The sequence below is a fragment of the Molothrus ater genome, chromosome 2, assembly GCF_012460135.2.
Source record: "Molothrus ater isolate BHLD 08-10-18 breed brown headed cowbird chromosome 2, BPBGC_Mater_1.1, whole genome shotgun sequence".
NCBI lineage: Eukaryota > Metazoa > Chordata > Aves > Passeriformes > Icteridae > Molothrus > Molothrus ater.
The window spans coordinates 17,649,489-17,672,963 of NC_050479.2; the positions used below are offsets into that span (position 1 = coordinate 17,649,489).

The window sequence follows — 23,475 nt, forward strand, 5'->3', positions numbered from 1 at the left end:
TCACTTCTTTTTGCCTCAACGTTTCCATGCTGACGGGATGTTACGGGCTTTGCTGCTTATACTTTCTGTAGTTGCCATTGCTCATGCTGAGCTCTGCAAACCAGGTAAGATTTGGAGCTGATTCCCATCTTGCTTTAGGTAAAGTAGCTATCAGTTTAGACTACAAAGCTGCCAGCTTCTAAGATTTTTATTTTAACTGGTGGTCTTCAGTTTGAAGATTGAAATGCTGAGTATTCACTTCTTTTTTTATGAGTTTGCAAATTAAGTATGGAAGTTGGTTGCACTTCAAGAGGTCATTGTAAACCTCATTGAGACCGTGCTGGATTTATTTTCATGCAGGTAACTTCTGTTCTCCTAAACGTGTGGTTTCCTAAGACACATTTAGAAACTGACATTTGTGAAATAATCAGGGAAGTAAATGATTTAAAATCCTATTTTGAGTGACTACCAATATGTTTGCTTTTTTCTTTTTTGTCAGATGCACAGAATGCTTTCAAAGTACGGATTAGTATCAAAACAGCTTTGGGAGATAATGCAGTAAGTAAAATATCTTCACATATTCTTCCTAACTCAATATCTGCCAAAATAGAAGTAATGTATACTGTAAAATTTGTGAATGCAATGCAAGCAATTTATTCTGCAATGTTAATTGTAATAGTTTGCTCATGTCATGATCCAGGCCTCCATTTCTTGACATTTGACTAGCCCACTTCTTGAAATGTCTTCCTTTAGGAGAAATATAAAGCTTGTTTGTTCATAAAGATAATTTTCTGGTCAAAGATTTTTTTTTTCCCTGGAAAAGCAGTAGGGATGTTACACTTTATACATGAGAAGTGCTGCATAAATGTAAGTCTGCATTTTGGGAAAAGTACTTCTGCTTGGGAGTACTAATTGTAAAGTCTGCATGTCTAGGAAGAGAAGCAGGAAAAGATTTTTAGGTCTTTATGAAACGGGACTTTATATCCGGCTCTCAGACAAGCATTAACTGTAGAGATCATTCAAGCATGTCTCATCAATTCCCTGCTAATGGAGGGCTGCAGATCATGGCCTTTCTTCTCTGCCTGTGGTGCACAGGCTTGTCTCATGAAATGCTGTGGCTTAATTCAGATCTTTGGGCTTAATGTAGAAATACTGGTGTGAGCAATGAGAGCTACATAAGAGATTGGGACATTAGATGACTGAGTGGTCCCTCCTGATCTAAAGCATATTTAGTATGTCAGAGCCCAGTACTTTGTAGTAGTTTTGAATACTTGGAACAAATCTGCAGCATGTTAAGAGGGCTCAGCAGAAAATGAGGTATGAAACATCCTGGACAGTCATGTCCACTGTAAGTCTGATCATGTTATGAGCCCTGGGAAACAAAAAGCAGTAGGTTACATGTTTTAAAAGACTGGTGATATGAGAAACTCCCTGTGACTGGAGAAGCTGTTGTAAAATTACCCTGAAAGATCAGGTAATTTAAACTAACATTAGCAGGGACTGAAATTTCACTGGTAATTTTATAACCCAGACAAAATACAAAGAAATATTTAAGATACCTGCTAAAGTAAATGTCTCGAAATTCATAGTGAAGTAAATTCTCTTGGGTGGGAGACTTTAATTAAACAATAGTGCGAGCCTAGGGGTTTTTTTTAAGTATTAAAAATAGAGTAATACTATGGCTGAAAATATGTCAAAATCGTTATTAAAGCTCCCCTTGATGATAAGTGCTAGTATTTTTATTTAATCTTGGTTCAACGTAGTAGCAAAGAAAAAAAATTGCAGTTCCTGGTAATGCCCTTTTTTAGTGCCTTTTCCTCTTCCAGCTGTAGCAAAATAAGGGGAGGTTGTTTGATCATTTATAATTTTTTTTTGTTTTTTGCTCAAAAAGGGTATGAGACAAATCATTACCCTTGAAGGCACTTTGTATTGCTGGGAAAAAAAGCCATAACTGAGGAGTCTATTAGTTTTTTGTAGTTGTTTATGTCATAGAACAAAGTGTGTGAAAGCTCAAAGAATGGGGCAGTCAAGAACAGTATTTTAGAACAACAGTTTGCTGAAAGTGGGATGATGCCATAGAAAATCATCCACAAATAATAAACCATTTATTAAATACACAGGTGGTAGTAGTTCCTTTTCACAGTCATTCTCTGTGAATGACTGAAATTGAAAACTGAAACTACTATGAAACTGAAATTCATTTCATTAAAGAATTTGGGGCACTTTACTTCTTTGTGTTGTTTATTTTAGCAAAGAGAAGTGTAATACTATCATTGTGTCACAGCAGGACATGGTCAGCTTGGTTCATTTCCAGGTCACTTGAAGCTCCATGATAATGGAAAGCCAAGATGCTGTGGAAATTTTTCTCTAGGAGTGGCAGAATAATTCCAGTGTACATTCAGGGTCATAGGAAATAGGTTGGTGCAGGTTTTCTCATGGTGCAGTGCATTCCATCCCCTGTGTGTGAGACTGATGAAAACAGGACACCATTTTTTGATTTGTTCACCAGGTAAGCTGTACTCTGAGGCAGGGAGTTCCATTTGGTGTATTTATTTAGTTCTTATCACAATGGAGCTGGAAAGACCAGCTCTGATGCAATAGGTATTCAGCTGTTATCATTTTATTTGCAAATAATGTGTGTACTTGACAGAGGTGTTGTTTGCTGATCTGTGGGAGGAAACACAGGGCCTGTAGGCCTAAATGGAAAGTGATTTATGAGTCTCTCTGAGGATGGTTTTGACTTTATGAGTGGCTTCTGGAATAGCTGCTAGTCACTAGTTGCTTTCTGTTCATGGAACCAGCAGAGGGGTAGAGAGAAAATTCAAAAGGGACAGAGGCAACTAGAGAGTGAGAGGAAGTGATAGGCACTGACAAGTCTCTCTAACTTGGTGTCACCACTCATTTTCACCATAAGAGTCAAAGAGTTGGCTCCTCAGGGAATGCAGCCCGCTGAAGTAGACAGTGCACTTCCCTTCTGGTTCTTGTATTCAGGCTGCTTCCAGGGTAGAGGATGAAGAGGAGGAAGGCTGACATACACCTTGTGTTTTGCCACCAGATGGGATCCAGAAGTGTGTGTCTGTAGCCACTCTGCAGTTTGAATGGCTGTAAAGTTAAGCACAGAACCATTCAGGAGGGAAGAGATCTTGGATGGTCTCTAGTCCTCTCCTGCTCAAAGCTGGGTCAACACTGAAATCAGTCCAGGTTGCTCAGTGCACTCTTGTAATATTATATTCTCATATCCTAAATTTGGTCTTTTACAGCACTATTACAGCATTTCACCCCATCAGCAACCTACACTCTTCATCTTTCATGCATTATCTCATCATCTTTCATGCATTATCTCATCATCTTCATTCAGCAAGAGGCATTTAAGACTGCCTTTCACAGTTAGCTGTGTCCAATTCTGCTCCTCCTTAACTTATAAAGGATGCAAGTACAACTGAGACAATGTTTTTGTGTTGGTCCCTTTGTAGCACAATGAAGATGGTAAATTTAACAGTTCCGATACCATCATGTAGTGTTTCATTGATAACAGTTATGTTTACAGCATGTGGTTCCAAATGGTATTTAAATATGGTTGCAAATCATATTTAATGTTTCCTTTAGAGCAGCAGAAAGTGTGCATCAATATCTGCAGTGCACAGGGACATCCTCAGTTATCAGCTGTGCTCCAGGCCTTTGCATTTGGAGGATAAAGATGAAGCTGAGAAAGCCCCATCGTAGAATGAATCCGGTGTAGTGGAAGGTGTCCCTGCCCATGGCAGGGGGGTTGGAACTAGATGATCTTCAGAGTCCCTTCCAATCCAAATCATTCAAGGTTTCTTTGCACCTCTGATCAGAGAAAGCTGCTGATTAGAAACAGTTTTCTGGAAATTCATGCCCACCTGTCCTGAGTTCATACAGTTAGCTCAAAGTTGTTCTGGCCTTACTTTTCCTCCTCATTATGTTACCTCCCCCTTGTATATTCCTGTATGCAGTCATGTAGAGAGGTTCTTGTTCACCTGGAGCCCACAGCCATGTCCATCTCCTCTACTTCCTGTTTAGTCTCCATTTTCTCAGGTCTTCTTGCCCTTCTGCCCACAAGGTTGTCTGCAATATCTTCTGACTCAGGCAGACCCTTGATTTCTGCTGAGCTTTTTCTGCCAGTCTCCTCCCCTTCTTTCTCACAATTTTCTGTTTATTCTGTCTCTTTTCCTACTCTTGAAGTGCCTACTCTTTCAACTGGGCCTGGAATTCCTCACTATATATTATCTTCCCTGATTTGAGATACCCTTTTTGTTACTCTGGCTTAAAGAAGTGCTAGGCTGCTGCATTATTTATGAGAGCTGTGACAAATTGTGCATGGATATATGCATTGCACTAAACATAAACATACTGAGTACATGCACTTGGTAGTGCTGCATTGTATTTGTGTCCATGTGAGCATGAAATGGAATGTGCTTCATCATTATCTATTTTCAAGACAACTGATTAAATTATCTCTACAGCTGGTTTAATTCACTGGCTAACAAATGACGTCTTTTCTGTCCTTTTGGACCTGTTCTCAAAGACTGCAGATGGCATGTGGGGATTCAGTCAATAGTGCCACACAGAGAAAAAACAGATCTTCCCTTTTAGTAATGCAAATTGTGCTTCATGGTTTAAATACAGATATCTTTAAAATGATGATAAAGAGTTCTATGGCTCCAATCTGTATTAATTCCTTTACTATACAATCTCTTTCAGTATTAGTTGCTCTCATTACTGTCACATTTTCATCAGTGCAGTGGGATCAAAACACATACTTTTATAACTTTTTTTCCAAGGAGTTTCTCTCTGGGTTTTTTTTTCAATTTTAGTTCCCAGGTTGGCAAGCTTATCACAGTATGATCACAATCCCCTTCATTCACAAGGCAAGAGTGATGAGTCAGAGCCCAGGTTCTCAGCAGTGCAGCTGCACTTTGGTGCTGCTCAAGTTGTCTGCTGCCTCAGCTTTGTTGTCCCTGTCCTGTCTCATCTCAGAGAGCCCATTTCACTCAACATTCATCTAGGGATGATAAATATGATAATTTTCTGCCCTTTAAATTACTCCATCCATCCCTGTTCAGTTTCCCAGGATGCCAGTACAAGATGAGGGCTGCAGATACCTGAAAGTTGGATTCTCTTTTTTTTTTTTTTTATGGAGAGGTTGCATCTCCGTGCACCCAAAATCAGAATTTAAAAACCAGAATTAAGACTTGGAATTTTCAATGCTATCTACTGCTTTTTGGTGTACATTTCTGTTTTTTGAATGTGTTATAAAAGACCATAAAAAGTAGGTCCAAGTTGAGGACAGAGCTAAGTGTCCACACCACTGGGTTTCTGGTTTGGATGATTACAGAGCAGATTTTTTTATGCTGAAAGTTAAAGATTAGATTTGTGTTCTGACTGACTGAAGAAAGCTGTTTCTAACCTCCCTTAACATAATTCCAAGAAACTAATAATCTTTGTAATCTGCTGAAAGGGGAAGAAATTCAATCAGTATGCCTCAGTCATGGCTCCTGTTATGAGAATGTAATAGATGCAGTTCTTACAGGTCATTAGAATTGCATATGTGAGTGAAAGCCCAGGGGAACCCAGTGAAGCTGTCCCAGAAAACTTAAATTATGAAAGCATGATTTTTCATCAAGACAACAGAGAATAGTTTTTTGAGCCTACATTCTTCTTCTTTTTGAGGTAGTAAGGATGCTATTTTCTCTCTTTTATCTCACATGCAGTATAATAATTTTTAATATATTTGAGTCGTCTTGTAATCAGGACAGTGTGCAGCAATAAGGCTGCAATCTCAGTTTATTTCCTGGTGTCCTAATGTCCAACTCCCAGAGACTACCTTAAACAATGGTTTTTTAGTATTATTTTTGGCCAGAGCCAAATAGTCTTAGAGGGTGAATTTAAACTTTCTACTTTAACTGAGTTCTCTAGCAAAAGAGGCAAGGCTATGAGTGCAGTTGTGTGGGGAGAATTCTAATAATATGTCTAGTCTTTGGTATTACAAACTTTACATCTCCAGTTTGGTCAGCTTTCAGAAATATTCAGTTAATTCAATTTTTGGAAACATTCTTTGCAGTTTATATTATTTATATTAAAGCTTCTATTACACTTTTTTTTCCATTAGAAAAAGTCCTTTGTCCTCACTAAATAATGGGCATTCATTTTCTTAGCACAACCAGAGAATTTATTCATTTTCTTGATCAATACAGCATTTCAAGTACAGCAACTCTTTTCCCTCTGTGTACTGCCAGCACTGGAGCTGAAACTAATTATTTTTCATCTCCCTTTACAGTATGCCTGGGATGCTAATGAAGAGTACCTCTTCAAAGCAATGGTGGCTTTTGCAATGAGGAGATATTCCAGCAAGAGCACAACTCAGTAAGCATCTGCTTGGATTTGCCTCATACATATTAACGATGCTGCATGTAGTGACCTGTCCTCTGCTGTACTGAGCTGGAGAGATCATTATATAGAGATTCTAAAAGCAGGCTGTTCCACTGTACTTCTGACACCCAGTTACATATTCAACATCACACCGTCTCCATTGCAACAGTGTTCAATCTTTGAACCAGTGTCCCTGTGGATCTCAGTGGGGTGGTGCCAGTTCACTTTCAGCAGAATGCAGCAGGAAGATTTGGCACCTTCTGGAGACTGTACTGGGAGGAGGTGAAGGGACACCCTGGGAGGTCAGGAAAGGCAGCCCAGATCTCTGAGGGAGCAGCTCTGGTGCATCCTTCCTTAGAGCTCAGCTTCAGCATTGTGCTGAAGATGAGCTGACTCAGAGCTCTGGGAGGTGGATGGCTGTGCCAGTGCTGTGCTCTGCATTCCTATTCCTGGTATCACAGCAGCTGAGTTACCTACCATCACCAAGTCTCAGATGTTGTAGTGCAGATAGAAATCAGCCTTTAATTGGTTTTGGGATTAAATCTGCTCTGAGGTATTGAATGTTCTTTGCTGGCTTCTGATCCTTGCTACTCTATGAAATTAGATACCAGATTAGACAGAGCACTTAGCAAGCTGTATTTTCAGGATGTTCTTATCTTTCTTAAAAGAAAAACCTTGTAAGTGCATTTCCATAGGCCTATTATTTTTTTTATTGTTTTTTAGTCCGAAATGAAATATTGACAGTTCTGGTAGGCTAACAAGGATAAGGTTTTCAATTTACTTAAAAATAAAACTGCTTCAGGCTGTCATTGCATCAGGTGAAGCATATTCCACATTTGAAAAGATTAGTTAACTTTAGTTTCATGAAGATTATTGGGGCTGCTGCCTTTCTCTTAAATAAAAGAGGATTTCCCCCTCCATGTGATAGGAGTGTTTGATTCCTGCTGTTCCATTTTTATTCCTCAGAGGTGGTCTCCTTTGAGCAAAAGAGCTGTTACATCAAGCTTAACAAAAACAGCCAAGTGTGCTACTCAACCCAATTAAAATGGCACTTAAAAAAATTAGTTCAAGATACAAGCTAATTACAGATGATTATGTATGGCTTTTCTCAGGTTTTCAAGGCAGCAGAGTTTTCATTCAGCATCTGCTCCATGAAGATTCACTTTTGTATACTTATTTTAGTCCTGGGTCCTTTTTAAAAATTATTCTCTTCCTTCAAAGTCATGCTGCTTTCACACAGCAAAAATCTGTGTCAGAAGCAAGTGATCTTTTTTCTCTTCAAACACTGTAGTCTTCTGCAGATTAAAGTAAGATTGCTGCAGGAATGGGAAAAAATCAAGCCAATATGGAAGGAGTAGAAGTTTTAATGGCAGTTATCTGTACCCACTCTGGGCAATCATAGAATTTATACTCATTAATTCAGTTTCCTATCTAGAGAGTTTTTCCTAGGGACAAATATGATGATGCCAGTGTTACTCCAGTTTGGAGGTGGTGTTGCATACATCACTAATTCCCTGCTACTAAGTTGGTCAGAGAAGTCAGTATAATATTTGGAATCAGCCTGCTGTGGGGCTCTTTGCCTCTTTTTAGGATGGTATCTGACTTTCTCATGGGGTATAACTTGGGTACACCCCTCATGGGGTGTATATTGGAGAATATCAGTCCAACTGATAACTCATGTAGGACTTAGAGAAACCTTTGGAGTCATTATAGACAGCATGCCACCTGAAGTGGAGCTGTGCAGCTTTGAGATCTGACACAACTTCCTAGGCAACAGGCTGAAGAGTCTCCTATGCACAGATCTCTCTCAAATCCCAAGGGACCTCAGAATCCCTGTTTAGCGGTGGAGAGGTTGGATGAACCTCCCAGTACACCTCAAATAATCTGCCTGTTACATGGAGCAGGAAGGCTGTGAAAGCCTCCATCCTGTTAGATGTCCTGGAAATAACACACTCCTTTCCCCACAAAGGAAAGGAGTGGCTGGCAGCTGGAAGGAAGGAATGCAGTCCTGCTCCATCCCCTCTGTAGCAGGCATGGAGGTATGGGAGCAGCCTGCATCCCAGAGGGAGCAGCAGATGCTGTGCACAGGAACAGCCCCTTGGCAGAGCTGGTGAGGACACTTCACTGTGGTGAAGAGAGAGGCACAAGCAGGAGCTTGTAGCAAATAAATTACATTGCACTGCTGGCAAATAAATTGCATTTCACTACATGAGCTTTTGCAGGAAAAAGTCAACAGATTTTCTTCAGGAGATGTAAAAGACCAATGACCAATTATTCTGTCATATAAGGACAAACAAATTGCCTGTGATTGCATTCTGGTAGCATCTAAACTTAAGGAAATTTTGCATCTGGTTAATTGAAGTTTTTTTCAAAATAAAACCTATGAAAAAGATCGCTATTATTTTATGTAACTAAATACCGGTTCTGCCAGGGTATAAATTATGCATGTGGCCATAGCCAGGATGTGACAAACCTCTGCTTTAAAATCTCATTAATTTCTAACACACTCATTAATTTCTAACACACTCACAGCCTTGAAGTAACTCACAGCCGCAACTAACTTCCACATGAGACACAAATGCCATTAACTTCAGCAAACTGTATCAAGCCCCAGAATAATTTGTCTGGTGGATCAGGATAGCCATTGTTGCAGTCTGCCCCATAATTTTTGATATTTGAAGTCACCTCTTGTTAGGTTTCTGGAGGTGGATAAAAGTCAGGCTGTGATGACAAGCATTTCGATGTGCTGCTGCAAACAGCAGCTGGTGCTGTTCCTGCCCTTGTGTAACCACTGAATGACCCAGCACAGAATGGGGAGGATTGCACGTTACATCTCGAGCTCTCTAAAGTTAATTTCCAAACTGAAATTTAATAAATCATGGAGCAGTGTTTAATGTTTGAAAGGCTTGTCAAATTTTCAAGTTTGCACAAAACAGAAGAAAGGTACAATCAGTCACATTACTCAGTAACTATTAATAGTTACAAATAGATATTTCTTTTTCAATGGAGAATTATTACCCCATTATTTCCCACTTTATATATGGCCTTTCAATTCATTCTCAATTCATATGGTCATGAACTACATAAGGCAACCTTTGATCTCTCAGTGTTAAAAAATTATTGTTGTAGCCTGTGTTAGTAACCCTGGTTTCTCTAATCTGTGACTCATTTGAAATAATATGCATCTCTTGTGGGCCTGAGACTAGTTAATCTTTAGAGCAGAAAGAATGTCAACACATTTGTTTTCATTCAAATAACAGAATCTACTTTTGGTACATCTTTCTCCCATTTATAGATAAAAAAAGCTGAAATTTTCCTTACGAAGCGATCAGAAAAAAAATTCATCAACATTATCCATCTTCCTAAGACAGGCTATTTTTTGATACTAAAAATATTGTGACCATTTAGAACAACAAAATAAAGAGTCTGGAGTAAAGCTGTTAAATCAAAGTAATCCCATGGCTGCTGGGAGGAAAACAATATTTCTTTGCAGATGCAGCTGCAGAGCCCTGTGTTGGAAGAGGCATGATGCTTTTGGGAGAGCTGGAGATAGGCACCTGGGGACTGTGGTTCTTCCATGAGCTAACAGCCATTGTGGGCACTCAGCTCCCTTTGACTCTCTGACAGCTCTTTCTTACCCCTAAGCAATCATTTAAATCTCCATAAGGAGCAATGATGGTGTTTCAGGCCAAGGAATTGCCAGGGTTTCCTGCACTCTACTCACTGGTGCATTAAAGGAAATGCAATTTTGGACTTTTGCCATGGTGCCATAAGGCCAAACCAGGATTTTGTCATTTTGATGATAACAGTCTCCTATAATCCCATGTGAAAAGTCTATCAACTGCTAAGGAAAGGAAAAAATGTGCACATATATATATTTACAAATACCCTTCATTAGTGCCTGGAGCAGCCAGGTTTCTCGGATCTATACAGTGTGATGGCATCTGTGTTGTGAATCAAACCTGCAAGCAAATGGCATGGAAGAAAAAAAAGGGCACCACTGAACAGAAATTGCCACATGGGTGCTTGTTGAACCAGTCTGTTTTGGTGTTTACTCATTCCCTTTGAACTTCTCATGAGTGGGATTATTCTCTTTGGGGCCTGGAAGGGTTTATGGCATTTGTATTCCCCTGATGAAAAAGTGGTGATGGTGAAACCAGAGTTTGGATGCTTGTAATTGAGAGGGATTTTAGAGAGAACAGGGAAAAGAAAAGAAGCCAAATTTACATATCCTAGTGCAGTCCTTGCTGCCCCTTTTTTCAGTGCTGATTGTTCTACAGAGAGATGCTACCCCTGTGGTGACTGAATGACTTGTCTCATGCTAAAAAAACATGGCAATTTAGGGGAGACCCTGGCTTGAAGAGTCCTTGAATGAGGGTATGACAGTCAGAGTGTTCTGCCAGTCCTTGGCTGCCTTTATCTTTCTCTTTGGGGATCAATCTTTCTTACCCCATTTGAAGAACATCTGTAGGGCAACACCAACTCACATTTTCCACCTGGCCCGGTTTTTGATTGCACCATAGAAACTGCAGCTTTAGGAGCTTTGGCAACATGAACTTTTGGGTCCTACTGTTATAAACACTGAGACAGAAAACTTCCTCTGCAGTTGCAATTTTAAATATTCTGTGAAGTCAGCAAGAGTTTGTCAGCCACCAGCCAAAAGTAGGCATTTTCCCCCTCTCCTGTAAATTTTGTGCTTTCTTTTTGTTTTGCAAAGAATAAATCTGCTTTCATCTTCTGACTGTTGCCAGCAACTGATGTGAACATCTTTTCAAATTCCAGAGGATGGCTTTCCTCTTTTATCCATAAAAATTCTCTGTAAAATTGATACTGTTCTAGAGAGGTAAAAGTGGTCATTTTGGCTCTGCAAAATCAGTGCTTTCCATTTTATTTCATATGTCTCTGGAATGGATGCCTATAGCCCAGAAAGCCAACTGCATCCTGGGCTGCATCCAAAGCAGTGTGGCCAGCAGGGCAAGAGAGGGGATTCTGCCCCTCTGTTCTGTTCTGCTCTGCTCTGCTCTGGTGAGACCCCAGCTGGAGTGCTGCATCCAGCTCTGGGGTCCCCAGCACAGGAAGGATATGGAACTGTTGGAGCAGGCTCCAAAGAGCCAAAATGAAATCATGGGCATGCTCCCATGAGTTGGTTGGAGCATGGTGCTAATAATGCCAAGGTTGTGACTTTGATCCCTGTGTGGATCACTCCCATAAGAGTTGAACTTAATGATCCTGGTGGGTCCCTTCCAACTCAGAATATTCTGTGATTTTCAGATTAGAGGACTGGAGCACCTCTCCTTCCAGGAAAAGATGAGACAACTTAGTTTGCTTAGCCTGGAAAAGAGAGAGTTCTGGAATGACCTTGTAGCACCTTCTAATACCTGAAGGGAGCCTACAAGAAGGATGGAAAGAGACTTTTGACAAGGGCATATGGCAGGACAAATGGGAATGTCTTCAAAATGAAAGAGTAGGTTTAGATTAGATATTAGTGAGAAATTCTTTACTGGTGGTGACTCACTGGCACAGGTTGCCCAGAGAAGCTGTGGATGCCCCTTCCATGGCATTATGCAAAGCCAGGCTGGATGGAGCTCTGAGCAGCTTGGTCTAGTGGAAGGCTCACTGCCCATGGCATGAGGGTTGGAATACATCTCTAAGGTCCTTTTCAGCCAAAACACTTCTATGATTCATGAGATAGATAGAGAGATGATAGATAGATAGATAGATAGATAGATAGATAGATAGATAGATAGATAGATAGATAGATAGACAGACAGACCTCTGTAAAATGATCTATTGCACTACCTGGTGCACACAAAACATCACTCAAAAAAAGTTTCCATCGGGAAGTAAAACATTTCTACAAAATATCCATAATGAGGCACTGTGATCTGCCTTACAAGCAGATCCCTGGCTGGATGGGGAATGCCCAGGCATGGGCATTCTTTCTCCCTCCCGTCCCTCTCACCCCCAGTCCCCCCACTGCCCGCAGTCCCCCAGTGCCCCCAATCCCCCCAGTCCCCCCAGTGCTCCCAGCCCCCCCATTCCCCCCATTCCCCCCATTCCCCCCAGTGCCCCCAGTCCCCCCAGTGCCCCCAGTGACCCCCCATTCCCCCCATTCCCCCCAGTGCCCCCAGTGCCCCCAGTCCCCCCAGTGCTCCCAGCCCCCCCATTCCCCCCATTCCCCCCAGTCCCCCCAGTGCCCCCAGTGCCCCCAATTCCCCCAGTGCCCCCAGTGCCCCCAGCCCTCCCAGTGTCCTCAGTGCCCCCAGTGCCCCCAGTCCCGGTTCCCGCGGGCCCGGGGCGGTGCTGCCCGGGGCCGGCAGGCGGCGCTGCCGAGCAGAGCGCGGGGCGCGCCCGGGCCCTGTCCCAGTCCTGGAACGGGTCGGTTTTCACTTCCTCTGCTTAAATATTCGTGATTGTGTCATTCCAGAAGGGTTTTCTGATGTTTCCACCATTTACCAGTAGAAATCTGAAAAAAAAAAAGCGTTTAAAAGGCACTTTGCAGACTATTTTCTTAGTATGCCATGAGAAGCTGCCTGCCTGTGCCCCTCCACATTTAACTTCACATGAAACTGAAAAATCTTCCTTTAAAGTAGATAATATAAATATTTGATACAGCATAAGCTAAAAGGAAGAGGCCGGTGCCACTATAATGACTAAATTAAACTTGTTCCATGCACTCTGTGGCTGACTGTGAACAAAGATATCAAAAACTATAACATCAATTGCACTGATCTTCCCTCCAACAAATGTATCTTGTAGAAGAACTGCACTCACTTAACAATCACGTAGGCAATTCTCAGTGACTGGTTTCTGTGGTATTGGCTGTCAAAACTCGAATTCTTAGTTCACCAATGCACTTCCTCCATTATATGGCCTTTGTCATAGCCAATGATGATTGTTATTCAAATATGTATTTTTTCATTTGATTATGCTAAATGTATGTCTAAGACCACGAAAGTCTGTAATAGATTTAGAAATTTGTTTGAAGACTGATTTGGTCTTCATAAGCTTGATTTCTTTAAAATCATATTGGAAATGGGAGATGTGTGTGTGGTATTTCTTTCTTGAGTATTAACTGTTAGCTTTTTTAAAAATAAGAAATTTTCCCCCTTAATTGAGAGCAATATTTTAAGAAAATCTAGAACATTTCAATAATTCCTTCCACGCTTCTTTAATGATGATTTTTGTTTTAACTGTCTGCAGAATTTCCAATGTGCTGCTCTGCAATGTGACAGACCGGGTGTCCTTTTGGTTTGTGGTCACAGATTCTTCCAAAAATGTGACCACTGTTCCTGGAAGTGAGGTAGAGGCAGCCATCAGGTACAGTCACTGCTCTTGCAATGTTTTCTTCCTTGTCTTCTGAGGATGTTTTCTCTCTCTGGGCCTTTTATGAATGAGCACTCTGCCTCTTTAAGGATGAACTAATCCAAGTTGCTAAAACACTGAGGGCACAGTACTCTTTAATGAATGTGAGATTAGAGGATGTTTAACAGTCCCACAGAATGCAAACAATGTGAGCCTTGGGATTATAACTTTGGAAAGAGTCTCTGTTGATGCTGGAGACTCTGAAGAAATCGAATCCCTTTCCAGAGCCCCACCTGTGATGTGCTGTCCAGTGTGTGGCACACTGCTCTCATCCAGCTCTCATCACATTTCCCAGTGAGACAGGTGATGGAAGGGCACACTTTCTGGGTGGGATTAATGGAGTTCAGCTTTTACTGCATGGTACGTGCACATCTACACCTGGGCCAATGACCATAGGCTCCCTTTCAGTGCTTCTCACTAACAATTCATCTGACTTAATTTAGAAGTCAGCTTTCACGTGAGAAGAGCTCGTGTGAACTCCTCATGAGCAGAGCTGGCTGTGTCCCAGCTTGGTTTAAGCAATCTTGTGCTCACATTCTTTTCATACCAGCTCCTTCTAGAATGCCAGTCAATATCTCAGTTGAGCATTGCTTGTACAAAGTACAGTGCACTACAAATCACTTTGCCTTCTACTATCACATTCTGGAGCAAGTAAAAGGAAGAATTTGGAGCTGACAAGGGAAAAAGAAAAAAATGGGATAATCTGACTTCAATGGTCCAAAAAAAACTGCACCAGGGGTTTATAGGGATGAGTCCCTCAAGCAGCATAACACACATATATTTCTCAAGCATGGAGTGGAAAATGGATCTCTTTGTTTTCAGGCATTCTGTTCTGTCTTGAAAATTCGTGTTATCGCAATGGAGGTGTAATGCCTAATTCCTGATGAATGAGTATGCGTTCTTTTGGAAAGATTAATTTAAGCTTATGAGCAGATTAAACTATTTCCTACAGAGACACCAAACAATAGCTTCATAGCATTAGTGGAGGAAGCAGATTATTTATTCACTGAAGCTCTCTGTAAGAGTGCTGGAATGCGGGGGTTTTGCATTTCTGTTATTCTTTGATACATTCAGTAGCATAAGCTGATTTATTTAAGTCTTTTATGTTCCCTGTTTGGCACAGAAATTGGATGGTGTTATTGTTTGGTTTTTAACTGTTGTCTGTCACCTGATAAAGAATATGCTATTTATGAAAAGTTTTAATTCCTACCTAATTTAAAAACAAGAAATAAAATGGTCTATAAAACTAATTTTTTTTTTTTTGTTCACTTGCTTCTGGTTGCAGGCTTCCATACAAAACCTTTATTATAATTCTTCATGCTAGGGTAGCACATAGCACTAGTCATGGACTACAGTTTTGTTGTATGAGATTCCTACAAAGTAAGAATAAAGAGGAAGGGAAACAATGTCAGAGCTCTGTATGATATTCAAGATTTTGCATAAATATACACGAGATATAGTTATGCATATGTAAACATGAAATGCACTTGTAGTTGCCTGCATGTGTTTCAGCACATAATTCTGAAACTCAAGGCACTAGATGAGGGTAAACAATGCTTATTTCAGCTGTTCACAATGATCCTTTCATATCAGTAAGGAAATCTTTTCCAAATGGCAGACAGCTTACGGAATTATGAGTCTTAAAACATGCCATGGCTTTCAGTCCTGTCCAGGAATGCTGGCTTTCCATTAAGGCTAAGAACTTCCTGTTTAAGGGACAGCCAAACATTATCATTTCCAAGAAGAGAAATTTGTTAAATCTTACCCGTATTTCCCATACATCTTTTCTTAGGAAATAATTGCTTTGTGGTAAATGAATTTAATTGTATACAAGAAAGAGCTACATTAATTCATACAACTGCTATCAAAAAGAATCTCTCAAGATCTATATATGTAATCCATTTGCTTAAAAATTTTTAATATTTTGAAAAAGCTAATGAAAGATACTTCTAAAGACTCTTAAATCTGTATAGATTTAGATCCAGAAATATCTTACAGGCAGTGAAACACTTACAGGCATTGAAAATGGGTGAAGATATCCACTAAAGGATAGCAGTTGTACTACTTTTGTGAAAAAGCATATTTCTCAGACTTACAGTTTCTCATATAGAAATGGAAAAAAAAAGTAGAAAGTACAAATCCCTTTAGCTGCATCCTGCAGGGAAGAAGGACATGTTGGCAATAGGGGGATTCTTCCAGACCAGGTTGTATCCTATGCCTCATGGATCTAAGAAAATCTGCAGCAGCAGGTGCAGATGTACCAGTCCATAACATGCAGGATGGTTCAGTTTGAGGGACTAGGGGGCAGCTGTAAGTAAATCCTGCAAGCATTGAAGGGTAGATCTACCACTCCTGTGCTAAACTTGATTGCTGCATGAGCAAGGCAACAGAGCCAGCCTTACAGCTTACAACGTGCTATGTCTTCAGGACATGGTTCAAACCAGAAATAAATAATAATATCGTACTTCAGGTCTCATCTGTATTTCCCAGTTTTTCAGATAAATGCATACAAAAGTCTGGTGCTCAAAATGTTCTGTGTGGGGGGGTCTGTGGATTACTGAGGTCTCTTTTATAGTCAAGGTCTGTGTAATCTTGCCAACATCATAGAATCACAGAAATCACAGAATCACAGAATTATTTAGGTTGGACAAGACCTCCAAGGTCATCAAGTTCAACCTTTGACCAAACCGCTACTGTGTCAAGCAGACCATGGCATTAAGTGCCATGAGCAGTTGTGTCTTGAACACCCCCAGGGATGATGACTCCACAACTCCCTGGGCAGCCTTTTCCAATGCTTAACCACCCTTGCAGTGAAGAAAATTCTTCTGTTGTCCAACCTGAACCTCTCCTGGTACAGTTTGAGGCTATGTCCTCTTGTCCTGTTGCCTGAGAGAGGAGGCTGATCCCCTAAAGGTGGACAACATCCTTTTCTTCATCATGCTGGATGACATTCAGCCCTGCCTAATTTGCAGCATATTCATGAAAAATCCTTTTATTTTCTACTATCTTTTTAACTTGTAAAATACCTTTATAAAGAGTTGTGATGGTTTTTTTTGTTTTTTTTCTTTTTCTTGAAGGATGAACCGGAACAGAATCAACAATGCCTTCCTACTGAGTGACAAAACATTGCAGTTCCTGAAGATAACCTCAACCTTATCACCTCCTGTGGAACCATCTACACCTGTCTGGCTTATAGTATTTGGTGTTGTTCTTTGTCTCATTGTGGCTGGGATTGTTTTTCTCATTGTTTCAGGGATTCAGAAACACAAGAAGTAAGCAGCCTAGCCTTTCTTCTGTTTTAATGGAATACTGATTAGTTAGGTCAGCTGAGCTGGTTTTGTGTTTCAGAGCAGCCTCAGACAGATAATGCTGTACATCCTTCCCTAGCTAGGCAAAGATAACCCATCTCTCCTTTTCTGAGGAAAAGACTTAAAATTTTTAACTGTAAGGCCTTAGTAATTTTATGATGTAATGAGGAAATGGAGAGTGTAAGACTATGATCCTGGAGGCCACCTAACTAGAGATGAGCTTTAAAAAGGCAATTGATGTCATTCTTGTGAATGTTCATTGTGCCAGGGGTGAGTCTCCTTTCACAGGCCACCCACATGGCTACCAGGAGGGGGAAGGCTGGCAGTGACTGTGTCCCTTCCAGGGCAGTAGTGTCAAAAACTGGTAGGGCTAAAAAAACTGTGCTGCTGCAGCTGGAGAAGACTCAGTAGAGCACACAGTAATGATTAATGTATGGCTGAAGGGGGCCTGCTCACCAGAACAGAGCAGGGTTTCATTTATCATTCATGTCCTGATGAGCTCAAAATACGCAGCCCTTCACAGGTTCCTGGGCAGATCTCCCCATGAGCTTAGGAGTTTTTCTGGTGGTAGGGTAGGAGAGAGATACTCTCTTTTCCTCTCCATTTCTGCCCTGGTGGCATTGGTGAAGAAGAGAAGGGTATTCATCCTTCCCTAGTGTGAGCATGTGGGAGCAACACAGAGAGCAGGTGGAGTTTTGATCCTGACACCTCTGCTGGCTCTGAGTTGAGCATAAGGAATAGAAATTTCTCAGCTGAATTGAGATTCTGCCATAGAAGTTCAGCTTCTACCATGCTTTTGGCTGCCACAGAGTTTAGGTTTACACAAAATTATGACTTCGGCAATAGATCATACAGGAACAACAGAAGAACTGAAAACCAGTAGATTCCTGCTGATAACCAGATAATATCGAAATTATTGACTGTATAATGGATTGTATCCCCAAATATATCAGAAAAAGGAATTAATTTATAAAAAGTGGTATGTTGCAGAGACTTCTTCTTCCTGCCTTTTTATTACTTTGAAGAATATAAAAAGACCTCAGAAGAACAACACTTGGAAAGGTTAAGTGCTTCTCATAGAGAACCATTAGTAGTGTAGTCAGAACCCCTTCAGTTATATTTTTCAATCAGAGGAGTTACATGAATTTCCAAAACCCCTTTCTGTTTTCTAAAAAACATCACAAAACTCAGCGAACAATAAATGAAAGATGCTGTTGGGGAGAGAGTCTGGGAAGGTATTTGGAATCTGTGGGTCGTGAAAGTCCTATCACAACCATGTTGCATGGACTGAATTATTTCAGGCCCTAAACAGAGGCAACCTCTTCTGTAAAACTGAGTGATGTTGCTACCTGAAATCCAAACCTGCTCTTTGTGGTACCATGGCTCTTTGTTTCTTTATAGTGGCTAAATTTAAGGGGGTCTTTGAACATTTCACATAAGTGTAATAAAATAAACTAGGATAAATAGCTGGGATTTTTCTAGCTAAAATAATCACTTGTGCTTCATATCATGCTGAAAGACAGGATTTCCCCCTGTATTTTCAAAATAACTCAGCTGAGCTTGAGCAGTTCCCCTCAATATGGTGTAAACTGCATGTTCTTATCATCACACTGCCATTAATATGGCTTGTTGCTGTCTGCCTCTGCACCTCTCTGTCTCATGCTCTTGTCCTTTTAGTTGCTATGCTTTTTCCACTTCTCCCTCTGTTTCCCTACTCTACCATTACATAAAACCTTTCCTCAGAGCAGGCTCATCTGTGGCTGAACTGTAACCCTCCTTTCACATCAATAACATCTGCAGGCAGGGGCAAGGAACTAAGAGAGAGGGTAAACCAGGCATATATTTCTTCTATCTACTGTTGCAAGGACTGGAAAGGTAAAAGGGATGGTCTGGCTTATTTGGCTTCTTGGAAAAAGAAAAATATCTGAGAAAAGGATTTCAAAAGCACTGATCTCTTTGTCAGACAGTGAAGTAAGTGACCAGGTTTTCAAAGGCTTCAGCATGTTCAATAATTAGTTTTCTTAGAGATCTGTCCAGAGCTTACGTAATGGGATCCCTGTTGCCTAGTAAGCTGTGTTGGAAATCTGACCCCTAGGATGGTGTCATCTTCTCATAAATCTGGCATTTTGTCTTTAAAGGCCTTTAAAATGCCATGTAAATACCTCAGTTCAGATAAGACCAAAAGCACGTGCTCCAGACTGTCCATGCTCAGGGTGTCAGGGAAGGGGAGTTGGCTTACGGAAGAGTTTCAGTATTGAGTTAGACTCATGCATCATTTATTGAAGTGAGAGATGTGCTGAATTCAGTGCCTACAGTGAATTCTGCTGGGTCAGACACACTGTCTCCCAGCCTTGTGTTTGTTCTCCTATCCTTGCAGCAATAGGACACCTCCCCCTACAGCAATTGATTTGCCACATGCCCAGGGCAGGATCATCCTCTGCAGTCTATCCTGAACTAGCCCAAAGTCTCCCCTTATCCCCCAAAATCCTATCTGCAGCAGGGGCCATAAAAATTGCCTTGGGAAGAGTGAAAACAGAGTCAGCACACAGTCTTTCCCTGTATTAGTTCTACTAGGAATTAAATTGTGGGTGTGGGCCTCCCTGAGCTGGATTTGGTCTTCTTGTATGTTTTCTCTTCCTTTAACTTGCTCTTCCCTTAACTTCCCTTAACTTAAGGTGTTGAGTCACCCTTGGATGCATGGAAATTTTTAGCTTCTCTGAATTCCTCTGGTAATGAGTTTCACATATCTTCTACTCCTCTCATTTCTTTTGAACCTCCTTCTTAGTAACTTTTATGTTCTGCCCCCACAGTTTTGTGTTAAGGAACACTCCTTTTTATCAGTGTAAGAGCAGCCAGAGGACAGAGGTTTCCGCTACTACACCCCAAGTTTATTTTAACAAGTCTGTAATGTGAAGAATCTCCCAAAGGCCTATAAAATTTTATTATTGTTAATATCTCTGTCATTAACAGTTACTCTGAGTCAGATTTTTACAGTTGTCCTGAGTCAGATTGTTACAGTGCATGTTGTGAGATAGGAAGAAGCAGTGCACCTGACCTTTGAGTTTCTTGTCCTCTGAAACCGCTGATGCTGCAGGCCATAAAGTACAGCAGGTTTTTCAACTATGAACTAATTGTTCCCAAGGTCAGAATAAATCTGGAATTAAAGGAACATCACGACCTGATATTTGTTTATTATATCTTCTAATTGATTGTATTTTAGATAATGTTTTTTAGGGTTTTTTTTTAATGTAAAGAATTTTATTCAACCACTGTTATGTTTTTGGGACAGCTGGAGTCTGGAAAAGTGAAAGCCATGCAATTGTTTGATCTAGAAAACAAAAGTATAAAATACTGGGTAGGAAAGTGGCTACTAATGAAATTTGAAGAAAAAAATGCAGATTTGCAGCATTGAGATTACCTAAGAAAGTAATCATGAATATTCTGAGGAAGGTAATCATGGATGTCATGGATGTCTCCACATTTGGAGGCTATAGTTAATCTAAGACTGATCTGTTTCTAAAAAATATGTTTTATTTTGTACGGATCATGGGGTGTGATCTCTGACATACATTGCAGGGTCAGATTACATGCTTAGTGTAGACCTTTCTGATGTAAAAAAACCCAAACAGATTTAGAGATTTTTTCAAATTTTGTTTTGCTCCAGCTTTTCTTTTGCACCTTCAAGTCATGTCGCAGAATAAGAAGGTGAAATAATACTTAAAACGTACTTGCAACATGTCTACTTAAGGTTTTCTGGTCACCAGTTCTGAGCTCAAACTGCTAAACTAGGGCTTCCAATCTGTGGGTCTCCCAGCTATTGCATTTAGATACACCCATCTGGTGTATTTACTACAGCAAGGAAGTACACTGGGTTGTGCCTTTAGGAGCATAACCTATGACAAACTTCTAACTAAATATGCAGTTTTCTTTCTGTGGGATCATGGTGGAATGCTACAGGTCAACTGAATAAGATGATCTTTTCTTTCTTGTTTTTAGAAAGAATAAAGAGTCAACAGAGAGAGAAAATTTAGAAGAGAAAGTTGAAGTGACACTAGAAAATGGGATTCCTTGTGAAGCACTGGATTTAAAAGCAGGCCACATTAATGGAGTCTTTGCAGCAGATGATGACCGGTTCACATCCCTATGAAATGCTGCCACTGCTCTCTGGTGGATTTCTGAAAGACTCCTGTGCCTGCCTTTTCTCATCACTACTCCTGAATGTCAAACATGAAGACAAGAAAAATGTCCTTTGACGTGATTTCCCTTGAGAGAACCTTTTGTTTGGGTGAACTTCCATTACAGTTCTTTTTCATGAGCAATGCAAATAAGAAGGCCTCAGATAATATCCAGAAAAGATTCCAGAAGATGTTTGGCAGAACAGGGTTGGAACCTGCCTTGTGCCAGGCATCTCATTTTTAATGATTATTTAAATATTTCCATTGTTTGTTTTTCCTGACATAAATGTGAAACTGCATTATTCCTGAATGTCACTGGAGAGATCATCTGTCATTGTCAATTCTTGATGGATTTTTTTTCAAGCCATATGCAAAAGTTTCTTTGTAAAATTACTTCTGTTTGCTGCTATGTAGTATGCCTTTAGATGGAACAGTCATCAGTGCATAAAAGTTTTCATTTATTGAGAAACAAAAAAGCTTTCACAGCCTCTGTAAGACCAGGTCAAAATACCTGGATCATATATAGCTCTGGGGCTAGCAAAAATCTGGTACTAGCAGTGTTTTTCACTTAACTGTCAAGGTTACAAATTATGTGAACTGGAAATTTGCAAAACTCTGAAATTTGTTGAAAGTAAAAGTTGCAACAAAGGCCAGATTTCCCACAGGTGCAGTCAGTGTTTTGTGGCCCAGCTCTCATTAAATCATAGAATCACAGGCCAGCCTGGGTTGGAAGGGATCTTAAGCCCATCTCATTCCAATCCCCCTGTCATGGGCAGGGACACCTTCCACTAGACCAGGTTATTCAGAGCCCCATCCACTCCAGCCTTGAGCACTTTCAGGGGTGGGGTATCCACAGCTTCTCTGGGCAACCTGTTCCAATGCCTCAACAACCTCACAGGAAAGGATTTTTTCAAATATCTAATCTAAACCTGCCCTCTTTCAGTTTGAAGCCATTCCCCCTTGTCATGTCACTACATGCCCTTGTAAATAGTCTTTAACAGCTCTCTGGAAATGTCTTGCTTACAGTTTTTAATAATAAAACGATAGTAGATTTCCAACATAGCCAGCCTGGGGTCAGATGAACCTTCATGTTCATGTGATAGGTAGACAACTTTTGAAAGGATTCAAAGTGTGAAACACCAACTGCTGAGTTTGGTGCACCTGATCTGGATAAGTGATAAAATTCTGGCTGTCTTCAGAAGCACTGGTCAACAGAAAAGGAGAGTTTTGTGTGTGGGTAACTGTAAAAAGATGAAGGAAGCATGTTGAAGCAAAATACAATATCTGCAGTCACTAAGCATCTGCCCACATCACTGGAGGCAGGATTTGACCATTAACCATCCTGTTTCCAGTGTCATGTCTAGAGGCAATATTGGAAAACTTCTTTGCTTATTAGGATTGTTTCATCAGACTCCTCACCAACAGGAACAGGCTTAAACAGAGTGAAAAGTGCTCATAAAGGACCATCCAGTGTCCTGAAGGGTTCAAAGGTTTCTTGTTTCCCAGGGTGGAAATATTTCAGGCTTTTGGCTGTATTGAGCACCTTTGACTTGTCTCAATACTGGCTCTTAGGACCAGTGTCAGCAGAAAGGGAGGAATGGGAAGGAGAAGGGAAAGCAGCAGGGTGAAGGGGGAAAGCTGAGCAAGGGAAGCCCAAGGTTAGGGGAGGCAGGAGAGAGGAAGGCCAAATACAAAATAAAGCCATGGAACCCACTAATCATTTGCATAGTGGTGTCATTTGTCACAGTTGCCTTTGATGTCCTGCTGGTGGGTCCCTCTGGACAAAGACTGCATCATCTCTGTGTCCTAGTGTGTGCTGCTCCATTCTGGAAAGGATTAATAAAGTTGGTTATTAGTGATAATATCTCAGTGCTTCAAAATTACCATCCACAACATGTGGATGTATTTCTCACAGGAATGTTGAAGATGAAGCTTGCCAGTGTTGGAGGGGAAATATACAGTACAATGTTGTTATTACTGCCTCAGTTGTTGCTCCAAGGTCTCTCATGCAGACAAAGTTTTATTGAGGTAACTCAGATCCCATCATTTCTAAATATTCACACTTTTCCATTCTTTTCATGAAAGATAGCTACACCTCAGTGTGACCACAATGGATTGCTGTGTCTGCAGCACCTCTGCAAGAACCTGTGAAAGATTTTGGTGAGAACAGCTTAGTAGTGCAAGAGCAACCTCAAGCTACAGATTAAGAATTGTTGTTTTCCTGTATTGTACTATATGATACTGAAATAAAATTA

The 23,475-nt window shown here is 40.7% G+C and overlaps 1 protein-coding gene across 1 annotated transcript; it reads left to right on the forward strand.

Moving 5' to 3' along the window:
* The first annotated feature begins 37 nt into the window (after window positions 1–37).
* On the forward strand, window positions 38–23,475 carry CLTRN (collectrin, amino acid transport regulator). Its single transcript, XM_036386021.1, has 6 exons — window positions 38–104; window positions 479–537; window positions 6,281–6,366; window positions 13,576–13,692; window positions 16,815–17,009; window positions 21,042–23,475. The coding sequence occupies exons 1-6, from the start codon at window positions 38–40 to the stop codon at window positions 21,190–21,192; spliced, it is 675 nt and encodes a 224-aa protein (XP_036241914.1). The 3' UTR covers window positions 21,193–23,475.